This window comes from Sinohyriopsis cumingii, chromosome 8 (genome assembly GCF_028554795.1).
Source record: "Sinohyriopsis cumingii isolate HCF-2022 chromosome 8, ASM2855479v2, whole genome shotgun sequence".
Classification (NCBI taxonomy): domain Eukaryota; kingdom Metazoa; phylum Mollusca; class Bivalvia; order Unionida; family Unionidae; genus Sinohyriopsis; species Sinohyriopsis cumingii.
In genome coordinates, this window is record NC_142968.1 from 12,350,668 (window position 1) to 12,366,089 (window position 15,422).

The following is a 15,422-nucleotide window of genomic DNA, read 5'->3' on the forward strand; positions in this document are numbered from 1 at the left end:
TCATATCAAGTACAGGTCACTTAGTTGACAGCTTAAAAATTTCATAAGGATAACTTTGCAACATGGAGGAGGGCTAATCATGATTGTAAAAGACGAGGACTCGCTGTAGCAAAATACCAGAGAGTTGGTTGTACATTTTTATTCAGCTATTGTTTCTGAAAGTGTGAAATATTCTTTTGTCATTTGTACTCGACATTCAGCCTTTCGCTCTAAATAATAGTAGCAGCACTGATTACATGTATTGTCTCTCTTTCTTGGCAGGACGTATTCCCTACGCCGAGTAGAAAATGCAGAGAAGAACTATAGACAGCTACCTCAGGAACATCAGAAGATGATATCCCATTTTGTGAACCACCTCAACACCATTCGAGCTTGTATCGACCATAATTATGAGATCATCAAACTCATCATCAAGGATACCGAGAATATTTTTGAAAACAAGAATCATACAGAAATGCAGAATGTGAGGCCATTTGATTTACTGTCAATACTTGGAATATATTTTATACAGTTTGTATCAGTAGGTAATAACTTTTCTGTTTCACTAAGTGTCTGCATATGGAGATTTTTTGATCTCCTGATTGGCAACAATTAATTTGTTTTACTGAAAAGTCTGCTGGAATCAAAGATTAAAAGACAGTTAACAATATGTTGGATTCTCTTGTAGGAGAGCTTTGTTTCTTCTCTGATGAAGTCAGGAGGATTTCATCAAATTTGAAAAATGTATGCTCTCTTTTGGAAGGTTGAAGAGAACCAGTACTGTACAGTTTTAAAACTATAAAGACATTTTTCATTCTGTACACATGTACTGTCTCTGCCTCTGCAAACTTACCAATATTGTTGGAAACAGCAGAAGCAAAATAATTTTGTTGTCCAGTTTTTTAAGCAAAATGTTTGAGAAGTTTAGTGGAACAGGAGCCAGGTGCTAGATAAGTTAAACATAAATCCACAAGTACATACTACTGTCAGTTGCGGCATCACTGGCCCTTGTTTAGTCAGAATAATCCTTTTAAATGGCTGATTGATTGGGTTTTTTTTAATTAATTGGTTGGTTTTTTGATTGATTGGTTACAAGCTTTTGAAGCAGTGGTAGTTCAATACAAGAATATCAATGTTGATATTTGTGTACGGAAATTTTGAAGCTCGGAACATCATTCATCCATGTGGACATGAAATCCCGTCATACCGTTGTTCAGAAGTTTGCAGCGTACTTTTTCTACCTATAACTTCCTCTGCCAAGTGGTCTAAAGCGCTCACCATTATGGATCACTGCCATCTCACCTCTGTCTGTGTGGGTTCGAGTCTTGGGCTAGGCCAGTGTGGGTACACAAGAAAGCTTGCAAGTTATTTCTTGTGGGTCAGTGGTTCTTTCTGGGCTTTTAACAGGTTCTTCCTCCGCTGTTTATACTGGCTGCCATGTATAGCCTATCTAATGCTGAAAAATGATGTTAAATCCTATAACAACAACAACTAACACTCAATCGATAGTTGAACAATCTGTGGTTTAATAATAGAGGTAGAGTTGAACAACTCAGTAGAGGTAACAAAAGATGTAGAGTGGAATACTTCAGCCAGTAGAGCTAATACAAGAGGTAGAGTGGAATAACTCAGTAGAGGTAACAAAAGATGTAGAGTGGAATACTTCAGTCACTTGAACTAATAAAAAAGGTAGAGTGGAATAACTCAGTCACTAGGGCTAATAAAGGAGGTAGAGTGGAATAATTCAGTCAGTAGAGCTAATAAAAAAGGTAGAGTGGAATAACTTAGTCACTAGGGGTAATAAAAGACGTAGAGTGGAATAATTCAGTCAGTAGAGGTAATAAAAGAGGTAGAGTGGAATAATTCAGCCAGTAGAGCTAATACAAGAGGTAGAGTGGAATAACTCCGTAGAGCATGTCACTCACAGCTGTTCAGTGCTAGCCTCAGTTCTGGTTGCTGCTTCTGCTACTCTTTAAAAATCATCATTGCATCACCTCGTCTTACTGGATCTGTATTCTTTTTGTGGTCAAAATATCTTATAGCAGCTAATGTTACTTGTTGAATATGAAAATCTGCATTTAATACAGATTTTAAGAAAATGTAAGCAAATGTTTCTACACATGATGTGATACTGTTAACAATTTTATTTGAAGGGAGAACCCATTAAACCAATACCTCCTACTGGCTTTGACATGGATAAGGTCAAAACTACACTGAAACAGTTTGTACGGGACTGGAGCGATTTGGGGAAAGAGGAACGCAAGTGTTGCTACGAACCAGTTATTAATGAAATCTTAAAAAGGTTTCCACCTCACTTGTGGTGAGTTAATTGCTGGTATCTAAGGATGCATAATTCTTTATCATTATTTACCATGTTTTTCTTTCTGTAATGTGCACTGTTGGCATGTAGTGAAGTTAATCGGGTGAGAGCACGTTATTTCTTGACAATTATTGTAGTTTTATTTTTCTTCTGTATTAATTCAATATTATTGGAACTGCTACAGTTGATAACACATGCAGGCATTGGAAATTGGGCATCTATTGTGAAAGATAAATACAGAGTAACCCCACAATAATACTATGATTGGGTTCTACAGTGCTATTGTGGTATGAACCTTATCCAGTATTAAACAAAGTCACTTAACTGAGGAAAATAAATCCTCTTTAATAGCTTTTCAAGTGGGAAGCAAAGCTGTTAACTTCATTGTTGCTTATTAATTGAGAAATACCTAAAATAGTTGTTACTTACTTTGTATTTATTTTTTGGGCAGAGAACCATTAATTGGTACATATACATGTATGACAAAATTGGTGACTGAAGTGTAAATATTTGAGGTGTACTCACCAACTATCTCATATTAATAGTTATTCCATTGAAAATGTCAGCTCCAGTGGCCCAAGCGGTTATAGTGAACCCCTTGGATGTAGGAGGTTGTCGATTCGATGCATACTGATTCATACCAAAGACTTGCTAAAAGGCTACTAGCAGTTGCCTCCCTTGGCACTCAGCAAGAAGTTGGTGTTGGGACTGGTCAGCCTGGTGTCAGGATAATGTGTGTGGCATGATGCCTCAGTGCTAGACATTACTATAAGCTGAAACAATGCAGACATTGTAGTGATATGATTCAAATTGTTAAAGCTATGTTAAAAATCCAAAAATGCATACACACCATTGAAAATGTGCACAAAGAAGCATACATTTTTGCACTAAGTACAGTTTGAATCCATATAGCACTGCAGGTTCCAAAACATTTATATTTGTTGGACATGCCTAAACTGTCTGTCAGACATTGAGAGTTTTTAAAAGAAAATTGTATTTAAGCTTGAAAGATACTTCAACTGAAATTCATGCAGGAGGTTAAGGTATTGACTTCATAAAGTACTTGAGATCAACAATTTATTAGGTATGCCGAAACCCAGTTTAGGGGTAAACCATTCAGTTTCATGGGTGAATAGTGATCACTGTAAAAACATTTAAGTCGTTCTGTAAAAGACCGGATAAAATTCAAAAAAATAAAACTATGTTAATTGAAACCTTTGTTATAACAGTGACTTTGCACCACTGCAGAACAGAAACAGGGAGTAGTATGATTTTGATTCTACAGAAAAACCTGTCTTGAAAAGCCACTGCTATAAGAGACAGCTTCTATTGAGAGATCAGATTCATAAAACCTCTGTTTGTTGGTTGTATTGAGTTATGACATGTTACGAGAGACCAGCTGTCATGAGGGACCATAATTATTTGGCAGAAGTTGTGGTCTTTCAAGATAGGTTCTAATGTAAAATTAAATCTCTCCACCCCTACCACTTCAGTGGTTATGTTCCAGTTCAATGTTATCATTTCAGTGGCAAGAGGCCTATATAGTAAATTGATGACGCTGTCTGCATTACGGACTAGAAAATAAAAAGATTCAAATGAAGGAAGGGTGATACATTTATGTAGCATGAACCAAAATTGCTCTTGAAAATTCAGGCAATACACCAGTGTCAGCTGGTATGTATGAGGGTTGATTCAGGAGGCATTGTTGTATCTTATTTTCCATTTAAAAGGTTGATAAGTTGATTTATAAAATCAAGTGAGAAACTTCTTTAGACAACCCCATTGTTTAGTGCTTGGTTGAGTATGCCAGATGATTGAGCAATGGGGTTGGCAATTGGGTACTCAGGATTTGGCATCTGCATTGAAGGCAAAAGCAAAGAAGACTTAATGACTTTATTGTTGACGGTTCAGTTATAATTAGATTAATGGTTATCAGTTTTAATTAAATTAATGATTATCAGTTTCAGGGATGGTGCTGGCATTAATAAAGTTGTCGCCAAAAAATCACCAACCTCAATATTTTGTCACCAATTTTCAAAAAATGTCGCCGTTTTCGTAGTGCAGTACTACCATTTATCTCGATATCCCTGTTACCAAAGTAATATTGTTGACTTAAGTTAATGTTGAGATAAGTAGGGGAGTGCTACAATAATCAAATTTTGTACACAAGTGAAATTTGTAAGAGGTCACTTGACGTCAGTGAGTAGGATTTACACTGAGAGAAAATAAACAATTGGAATTTTCTTAATTGGAGACAAAACTAATCTGAACTAATGTGTGTATTGATGACTCACACTTGTGTATTGCAATCCATAATGCATGAAGTATTGTACATGTAAATGAAAAATCCATAAATTTGAGTATTGATCACATGTTACAAAATTTATGTATACAGTTGTATCATTCACATGATGTTAGAAAGTACAAATGACTCATGTGTAAAAAAGAATGTTAGTCCTCATTTAATCTATCACACTGTCAACAAACACATGTCACTAAACAACTGAATGAAATATTCATGGATGCCAATAGCACATAGCTTTATAGTTGTTTACATGCCACATATACATGGCCTAGATTTTGGTCAGCTGGAGATGGCCAACATGTTACTGAGGTTACCAAGTGGATGAGGCTGTTAATAGTGAAAAGAAAACGCGTGAACAAAATAAATAAAAAGTTTAACAAATATTTTTGCAACCAAAATATATATGGGTGCAAAATATTCAAAATTTAATTTGCATTTTATGCTGCCAGTTGTAGCAAGTGTAAGGCTAGACGTTTTTCCTGCAAAGTAGAAACTTTCACGGCACAATAAAAAGTGTTCAAATCACTTTGGAAAGTGCAACTATCAATCAGCTTCCATTGCTTTTATTTAAGTTTGGTGCTGACTTCCTTTGATGAAAGGTGCTTTGTTTTTATTGAAGATTGTAGTCTGCTTGCTTTGACGAAGGTTATTATTGAAGTCACCACTACATGCAAACTTTAGAGGACCAAACAAATGCCGCTTTGCAGCGGTCACATCAAATAATTGTAGTAGAGCATTGATTGAGACCAATCTTTTTTTTGTTTCATTTGCTTATTATTTATATGGAACAATCAGCACTTCAAAGGTAATCAGTTTTCTTTGAAGTTTCAGCAAAAATATTCTTTGGGTACATTACCCCCCAGCCCTGTCACTTGGTCGATTGCAGTCATCCCTGTTCTTGTCTTCGGAGGTTAATCGATTGTAGCTAATTCAGTTGCATGACTGAGTGTATCAGAGCTTACAGTACCCATGCCAGGTGTCTGCATAATTGGATTGTGATGTAAAAATGCTCTATTAAGACGTGTTTGTCAGTATGAACAAATGATTTGTTTATGTAATAATAGATATTCTCAGTGCATTTTATATCCAAGTTTGCAGTTTCCTTTCATGGTGCCTTTCAATTTCTCCACCCCAAACCCAAGATTGTATAATATATACAAGTTTAAACAACCTAAAAATGTCACACAAAAAATCATCAGATGGTATATTTTGTCGCCGATAAGTAAAACAAATCGCAATTTGCAACATTGGCGAAGCCCACTGCTATCCCTCAGTTTTAATTAGATTAATAATTATCAGTTAAAATTAGATTAATGATTATCAGTTACAAGTAGAATTATGATTATCAATCATTATTAGATTAATGATTATCAGTTATAATGAGATTAGTGATTATCAGTTATAATTAAATTAATGATTATCAGTCATTATTAGATTAATGATTATCAGTTACAATTAAATTAATGGTTATCAGTTATAATTAGATTAATGATTATCAGTTATAACTAGAATTATGATTATCAATCATTATTAGAATAATGGTTATCATTTACAATTAAATTAATGGTTACTAGTTATAATTAGATTAATAATTATCAGTTATAATTAGAATTATGATTATCAATCATTATTAGAATAATGATTATCAGTTACAATTAAATTAATGGTTATTAGTTATAATTAGATTAATGATTATCAGTTATAACTAGAATTATGATTATCAATCATTATTAGAATAATGATTATCAGTTATAATTAGATTAATGATTATCAGTTATAATTAGATTAATGATTATCAATCTTTATTTGATTAATGATTATTAGTTACAATTAGAATTATGATTATCAATCATTATTAGATTAATGATTATCAGTTTAAGGAGCTAACCTTTTTATTAAAGAGAAAAAAAGTAGTAACAATATCTTTTCATTAAAAGCACATCTTGCCAAATTAATAAATCAAAATTAAAAACAACACAACTGGTCATATTATTAAATTAATCTCATGTTTACTTTGTCACAAATGTTTTATAGTACTCGTGGCTCTGAATAAAAGCCTGTAAACTGCCCAATAAATCATCCTTTATGGAATATTTTTTGACAAAGCATGGTCCTGACTAAGACCCTTTAGGTGCCCCATTAAAAACCCAATACAAAGTCTGCTTTGCCAAGGCATGGTTTGGCTGTTGTCATCGTATAAATGAAGTCATGCAATGCTTGAATTTTGCAAGTACATGTACATTAAATCAGGATGTATATATTGTTACATGATGATATTAAATGAAATTGTCATTGAAAGGTCCTTTTTCTTTTTACCTTATTATAGGTCTGTTCAGTAGTCATGATCCTTGTCTGGTTGTATTAGACCCTTGACATTACCTTGGGGAAAGTCTCTGCAACAAGGCATTGACCAAGATAACTGTCTTATACCTATAACAAGGCCATTAGGAAAACATACAAGATAATAGTATAATATATTTGTCCAGATTAAGTGTAATGGCTGTCTCAAGCCTTTCATTGTATTAAATGGCTTCTTTAACATCAAGTAACTGAGTCTACAGGCTGAAGTTAGTAGCCATGCATAGCTAGGTTAGTTGGAGTGATATGCTGGAAGCAAGTTCAGCTGGTGTGATTCATCTGGAGTAGCCATGTATAGATAGATCAAATGGAGTATCAATTTACTAGTAGCCACACATAACTAGGTCAGCTGGAATATCAGTGTACTAGTAGCCACAAATAACTAGGTCAGCTCCAGAATTAATGTACTAGTAGCCACAAATAACTAGGTTTGCTGGAGTATCAGTATAATAGTAGCCACACATAACTAGATCTGCTGGAGTATCAGTATGCTAGTAGCCACACATAACTAGGTCAGCTGGAGAATCAGTGTACTAGTAGTCATACACAGCTAGGTCAGCTGGAATATCAATGTACTAGTAGCCACACATAACTAGGTCAGCTGGAGAATCAGTGTACTAGTAGTCATACACAGCTAGGTCAGCTGGAATATCAATGTACTAGTAGCCACACATAACTAGGTCAGCTGGAGTATCAATATACTAGTAGCCACACATAACTAGGTCAGCTGGAGTATCAATATACTAGTAGCCACACATAACTAGGTCAGCTGGAGTATCAATATGCTAGTAGCCACACATAACTAGGTCAGCTAGAGTAGTCAGTATATTAGTAGCTATGCATAGATAGGTTAACTAAGTAATCATTACTAGGGCTGTCAACGGATACTCGGGTGCCCAGGTACCCGACCGTATTGAAAAACCCGGGTATTGAAACGTAAACGCGGGTACCCGTAAAAAAAAATCGCCACACTCGCCAACCACTTCAAACAGGTGTGACAGCTATGGCTTTAATTAGAAACCAGATCCCTGCTTAATATAAATAAACAATACATCAGAGAGTCTGTTTGGATTAATAAAATTCATTGGCATTGTGCAACAGGACAAACCGTTATCCCCGAGGCATTATATACCAAGGTTAAAACATAGCATTGTTCTACAGGTAATAAACCTCTTTGTAGACGATAACTATTGATTGTGGGACAGAAACTGGAAAATGTCGCAGAAAATAATATATTTGATGATCTCGCTTCTCTGTGTACCGCAGATGACAACGCTTCATCAGTAGACAAATTGTCAACATATCTGTCGGAGACGCCACTTAATGTTAATGGTGACATTCTTCAGTATTGGAGAGACAATACACCACGTTATCCCAGGCTGGCTGCCCTTGCACGAAAGTATCTCTGTATTCCTGCGACGTCGGTTCCATCAGAAACTGCATTTTCGACAGCTGGACACGTTATAAACAAGAAATGTGCATCGCTGTCACCATGTACGGTCGATATGTTAGTTTTTTTGAACAGAAACTGGAAAATGTGTTGTGAACAATGATCATGTACTTGTTGACTATGACAGACTGGCATTATTGAGATTTGCTAAATTCTTTCTGAGTTTTTTTCATAAAAATAAAAACATTTACAAACATTATATTATCTAGTTTGAATTATTATTATTGTGTAGTGAATACAGTTTGTGATCTTCTCTCTCTCTCTCACTCACACACACACACACACACACACAAAGATGGTTTTAACGCATTACTCTTGACATGTGGTAAAGCTGCTTTACACGCATGCGTGGGTAATTCAAATCTGCGGTCAAAAGCCGATGAATAAACGTGGTCTGTTCTAACAAGGACTTATACTTTAAAAAAAGGTAAGTGTTCTAAAGGATTTAACGCGGCTGATCACAGTGATCATTAAAAGTTGGATTATACCTACCATCTGTGTACAAAGGTCATTCTAAATAAATTTATTAATTAATAACATGAGGTCAGATCATTCGCAGCTGCATCGGTGCGGACGCATCAGACCGAGTAGTGCATTACACGGTTAGCCTCTATTGCCTCGCCATACAAAATATTAAAGAAATGGGGATAACAATTAGTTGGTCTACATGTCATTCATGTGCTAATGGGTACCCGTTAAATTTTGCAATGGGTACCCGGGTTGGTTTTTCATGATTTTTGACAGCCCTAATCATTACACAACTTGCCACACAGCTAGGTCAGCTGGAGTATCAGCATACTAGTAGTCACTCATAGGTTAACAGGAGTAATCAATATACTAGCCACACAGCTAGGTAAACTGGAGTATTGATATACTAGTAACCATGCATAGGTATGTCAGCTGGAGCAATCAATATAAAGTGTCCTACATAATTGGTTCACCTGAATGATTCAAGTTCTGACTTAAACAAAATGGTATCATTCAGCATAATACTGATTGTGTTTCTGGATTTAATTTTTAGTCAAAATGGGATTACAGTTTTATTATATGTACACACTTGAGTTTTTATAATTTGTTACATACTTATTATTTGTTATTTTTCAGGTCTGCTGATAATTATTGATAAAATGGGGGGATAATATTTTACTTTCAGCTTATTCCTAAGTACAGATAAACTGCATATCTTAATAAAACAAAATAGATGCATGTAAATGTAAAGAACAAAATAGCTATGATTTAATTTTTGGACTGATTGGTTATGAAAATGTAAAGGGTACAAAATGTTGAATTATTTTTGCACACAATTCAGATGATAGTAACTGTTCACTTGTAAACTCTTTGATTTCTTCTTTAAATATGTCACTTAATCATAATACCTTAAGAGAGCTACTACTACCTTGCAAAATGAGCCCTCCCAGAGCTTACTTTTAGCTTAAGGGCGCTAAGTGACTCTGACAGTCATGCAAAGAGATCTCCCCTTAGGTATAAGAAATGGTGGCAAAGAACCTCCCAGATGATATTTCTATTCATGCCAAGAAGCGCACACTCATTACGAGAGGCTTTGCAAAAGCCAGAATCTGCATGGAAGATACACCATTACAAGTTGGAGGAGTCAGTGCTTTATAGCTAGATCAGAACGACCTGATGAGAAAACTTACCCAGTCATAATACACATACACCCTCCCTACAATTACATCCCTAGAGAGTGTGCCTTCCACTCCAGAAGTAATTGAGAGATTCTTAGACTTTTCCGCCAATTCTTATACCTAAGGGGAGATCACTTTACTCAACAGCCACAAAGGTCGTCAGACAACTTACAGCTCCCTTTATCTAAAGGTAGTATCTTGGAGGGCTGGATTAGTAGTAGTTCTTCTATGATTAGGTAAGTATTCTCGAAGAAACTTACTTTACTAAAAAAAAAATTGGTTTAGAATTTTGCATAATCTCAATTTTAGTATGCATTTGGACATGACTCACCAACTGCATCACTTTGATTTTAGGTAGCAAGAGTTCAGTGAAACAATATTGGTAAGAATAATGAACTTTTTGTTGAGAATTGTTTTAAAATCTTAAAAGATAATCACATTTTCACAGTCAGGTAAATATTGCAAGGTTTTATTCTGACATTATTTCTCTTTCTTTTACAAGTAATCCAGGTGATGTAACAGTGTTGGTTCCAGGAGCTGGTCTGGGACGGCTTGCATTCGAGCTGGCAAAATTAGGTTACAGTTGCCAAGGCAATGAATGGAGCCTCTTCATGTTGTTTGCTTCCAACTTTGTCCTGAATAAGTAAGTGATCTTAATCAGATGTTGGTAATCTAACTGCCGTTAATCCCATTACTTTAATAGCATGAACAGAGTGATTGTGGCTCTTTCAGACTTTTCTCAGTGAATGAATCAGTTTAAATCTAATGGGTATACCCTTCCAATTTCATGAAAAATATTTAAACAATTTAAAACTGATAAATAGAAACTTTGAAAATAGATGTGCTGAGCAATTTTGAGCAGGTACCTGAATGAATTTCAAATTCAGTTAGAAGTATAATTTATAGCAGTAGAAATTCCTGTGCAGATTGGTCTTTTTTTGCAAGTTGTTATGGGCAATGTTCTGCAAGATAGTGTGGGCATCACTTGTATTAGATTTTGTTCTTGAAAGAATTTTATTTTTATGGGGGTGAACAGGTAAAAGTATTACATTGTACCACTTTTACCCACAATGCTTTGCAGAAAATTACTCACAGTGACTTGTAGAAATGGCCAATTTGAACAGGACTTTTTGTATCAACTGTTGTCCACAGTACTTCTTTAAGTGATGCAGATGATAATAGTCATGCATGCTTCATAGCCCACAGCAAATAAGACTACTTGTAAATAAAGGTCAAGTTTAATGGTTCCCATTTATCTGCAAATCAATACATTTTACTTCATGTAAAGATCAACTTTTCATAATTACTTTTTTAGCAAATACCTTGAGTTGTTGTTATGTAGCAGGACCTTTGATTGGTTGTTATGTAGCAGATACCCTGATTGGTTGTTATGTAGCTGGCCCTTTGATTGGTTGTTATGTAGCAGATACTTTGAGTGGTTGTTATGTAGCAGGTCATTTGATTGGTTGTTATGTAGCAGATACCCTGAGTGGTTGTTATATAGCAGGTCCTTTGATTAGTTGTTATGTAGCAGGTCCTTTGGTTGTTATATAGCAGATACCCTGAGTGGTTGTTATGTAGCAGGTCCTTTGATTGGTTGTTATATAGCAGATACCCTGAGTGGTTGTTATGTAGCAGGTCCTTTGATTGGTTGTTAAATAGCAGATACCCTGAGTGGTTGTTATGTAGCAGGTCCTTTGATTGGTTGTTATGTAACAGCTCCTTTGATTGGTTGTTATGTAGCAGGTCCTTAGATTGGTTGTTATATAGTAGATACCCTTAGTGGTTGGTATATAAATGGTTTACAATACACATAAGCATTGTACAATTCCTTGATGAATGTAACAAAAGTGTTCATCTTATAATTGACTTGAAGCAAGCATTGTTGCCATGGAAACCATAAGTAATAATAGGATGATTCTTTAAATGAAACAAATAAATATGATGACCCCTTGTTATTTAGGGGCTTGTTTATCTCCCCATTGCAAATGTAGAAGATAATACCAACCAATAAATAATATTACCCCTAGCTATTTAGTGTCCTGTTTATGTCCCTATTATGAAAGTAATACCAATAAATATATTTACGTCTATTATTTAGTGTCCTGTTTATGTCCCCATTACAAATTTACCAATAAATATGATTACCTGTTGTTTTTTAGGGTCCTGTTAATGTTCCTATTACAAATATAAAAGAGTATACCAATAAATATGATTACCTCTATTATTTAGGGTGCTGTTAATGTCTCCATTACATACGTAGAAGATAATACCAATAAATATAATTACCTGTTGTTATTTAGGGTCCATTTTATCTCTCAATTACAGATGTAGATATATTATCCTTTTTTATCTTTTATCTGTCTGTCTATACTTGTACTTGTCATCTTGTTTTAGTTTTGCACTTAAGTAAAAATTCTTGTGCGCTTTTGCAAGCAGTGTCATACATTTTGTTGGGGGGGAAGGGGAGAGCCTCTTATTGAGTAGAAAATACTTTTCCAAAAGTTAGTTAAGTGTGAGCTTTTTTCTTGCTTCATTGACTTGACTGAGTTTTCCATTTTGGTCAGTCTTTCTTGTATTTCTGGCTTTAGGACATACAAACTTTTATATGGAATCCACATGGTAAGCGCATCACATTTTAACTAAAAGTAGGTCAGTGTGACCTACTTTTCATGATTTATTTAACTAGGTTGAAATTTTCAAATTAGGGAAGGCAGTACTGGGAAATTTATGAGCACAATTCTAATTTTGGTGTAGATGTGCAAAATAACAATATAAAGATCTAGGTCAATTTGTGCAATTTAAAAATTTGAAGTAATTTTCCTTGTACCAGATGTAAAGAAAGGAACTGCTTCCGGTTGTACCCCTGGGTTCATCAGTGGACAAATAATGAATCCAATTCAGACCAAGTTGAGGCTGTTACATTTCCAGATATTAATCCCTCAGAACTTCCCGAGAACTCAAACTTTTCCATGGCTGCAGGAGACTTCCTAGAGGTGTACAAAGATCCAGGTGAGTAGTACAAATTCACATAATAGGACATTAGTCACGATTAAGGTAATTGAAATTTATCAAAAAATGGACTGATAAATGAAACCAGCCACACGTTTGATAATGAATTTTTATAATCATGGTAAAAAACAGTTGTTTTCATTTTCTGTTCACTATATGAAGTTTTGCAACAGATGCATATGTATTTACAAATATAAAAATTGTGTGTGTGTGTGTACAGGCTATTGTTTCCTCATATTTAACAGACTCTATTCAGGTTTCTCTGCAGTCCATATCTGCTTGCTACAATTTGTTGATCATGATACAAGGTCTTGTTGACTGTGTTTTCAGATAGTGCTGTGAAATCCATATTTTTTTTAATGGGATATTAATTTGTGTAGTTTCTTTGGTGAAGCCATGAATAGTGACAAGGAATAAAGAGCCTTTTGTAGAATCACAAAAGGCATTTTTCCCTCTCCAAAATTTTAAGTAAGGACAAAAATGTTTTTTTCACTAAAGCCATGAAAATAAATTATCACTGTACCCCTTTACCTTTATTAAACTTAAGATGAAAAAAAAAATTATTTACCAAAACAAACCGAAACACACCAGATATGAAACACGTTATTATATGAAAAGTCCAGAGATCACATCAACAGATTTCATTGCATAATGGATAGCCATAAAGATTGATTAAAATAGCAAAGCCAGATGTCTGCTCTTTCGCCACTATTTCAGACCTACCAGCTGATAAAACATAACTAAACTTACTGAATTGACCCTTAAATTGTTGACCTGATGAATAATATGAAAATAAAATAAATTATAGCCAAATGTGGATATTGGCTTGTTTAGGTTTGGTCTGGATCCAAATTGTTATTCTAGATTCAGCGATGTTGGTCAGGAACCATGCTAACTTAAGGAGCATCTTGGACACTTTGATCTGCCCATGTTTTTCATACAAAATGACTGCATGATTACACTTTTATTTTTTACATATTAATGATATCTAGAAATGTTGGCTAACAAACAAAAGCATGCGAATGTTAATGTGACAATCAGCCTTTTGAGAAAGTTCCAACATTTAGCGTTGAAATATGAAATGGAATAATCAGATATTTGCCCATGCTAAAAAAATGCAGGAAAGGTAAGTTATATTTATTGCACATCATGTGTTGATATGAATATCGCTTTTGGCAGGATAGATGATTGCTGCCACTACCAGAAATTAGAAAAAGATAAAGATTACATCAAAGTTGTGAGCTGTAGCAAGAAGTCATTGGCCTCCATGTGGTTTGGAAGCTGTAGCAAGAACCCATTAGCCTCCATGTGGTTTGGAAGCTGTAGCAAGAACCCATTGGCCTCCATGTGGTTTGGAAGCTGTAGCAAGAACCCATTAGCCTCCATATGGTTGGAAGCTGCAGTTTCTGAACCTGAAGTGGAGGTCATTAAAGTCTTAAGTGTGCTTTATGAACTTTTTAGTTGTACATAATATTGCATTTGCTGCATTAGATTATATTTCTGAATTTTTTAAACATGTGATTTGTTAGTTAACGGTAGTTAACAGTAACAATACATAGTACATTTTGTTACACAGTAGCAGTACATTTCATCTCAATTGCAGAAAATAGTGGCTGCCTTACTGGAGTCTTTTTAATGATAGAAGGTCTGATAATTTAGTGAAATTCTTTGAAAATGTATGAAACTTGTGTGTTTCTGTTAATATTCACAAAAGGAATTGTTGTTTTTCTTGTTGTAGGGTTTAACACCATTTTTCAGCACAAGATAGGCTGTACATGGCAGCCAGTATAAATGGTGGAGGAAGAACCGGGAAAACCCCAGGAAAAACCACCAACCCACAAGAAGCTACTGGCAAGCTTCTCACATACCCACACTGGCTGAGCCCGAGACTCAAACCCGTGGAGACAGAGGTGACATGGCAGTGATCTATAATGGTGAGCACTTTAGACCACTCGACCAGTAGGGGTCCCACTCAAAGAATTAAAAAAGAATTATGGATAAATGGATAATGACTTGGTTCTGAAGTCACAAGTTCTTGATAACTCTGTGAAATGCATGTGCTACCAGTGATTGTTTTTTTGAAAATATTGTAACACTCAATTATATATCCAGCTTGTTGTTGTGATGAACTGACATTGATTTTTGAAAATTGTAATTGCTTCCCAATACTATTAATCTTCCTTAAGAAATAAATCTGGTAAAAACAAGATGGGAGCTTGTGTCAGACTGTAATAAAAAGGGAGCTTATGTCCGACGATAATAAGACAGGTGAGTTTGTGTCAGGCAGTGAACAAGACAAGGGCACTTTTGTCAGACAAAGATCAAGACTGGAGAACTTGTGCTTGCATTAAA

The 15,422-nt window shown here is 35.0% G+C and overlaps 1 protein-coding gene across 1 annotated transcript in view; it reads left to right on the forward strand.

The window, feature by feature from the left end:
- LOC149792988 (protein-L-histidine N-pros-methyltransferase CARNMT1-like) overlaps positions 1–15,422 on the forward strand; it is a 47,565-nt gene that overhangs the window by 6,223 nt on the left and 25,920 nt on the right. Inside the window, exons 2-5 of the mRNA XM_089966854.1 lie at positions 262–463; positions 2,133–2,299; positions 10,561–10,701; positions 12,892–13,070. Of these exons, the coding sequence (XP_089822980.1) occupies positions 262–463; positions 2,133–2,299; positions 10,561–10,701; positions 12,892–13,070 (689 nt within the window). The remainder of the gene's footprint in view (positions 1–261; positions 464–2,132; positions 2,300–10,560; positions 10,702–12,891; positions 13,071–15,422) is intronic.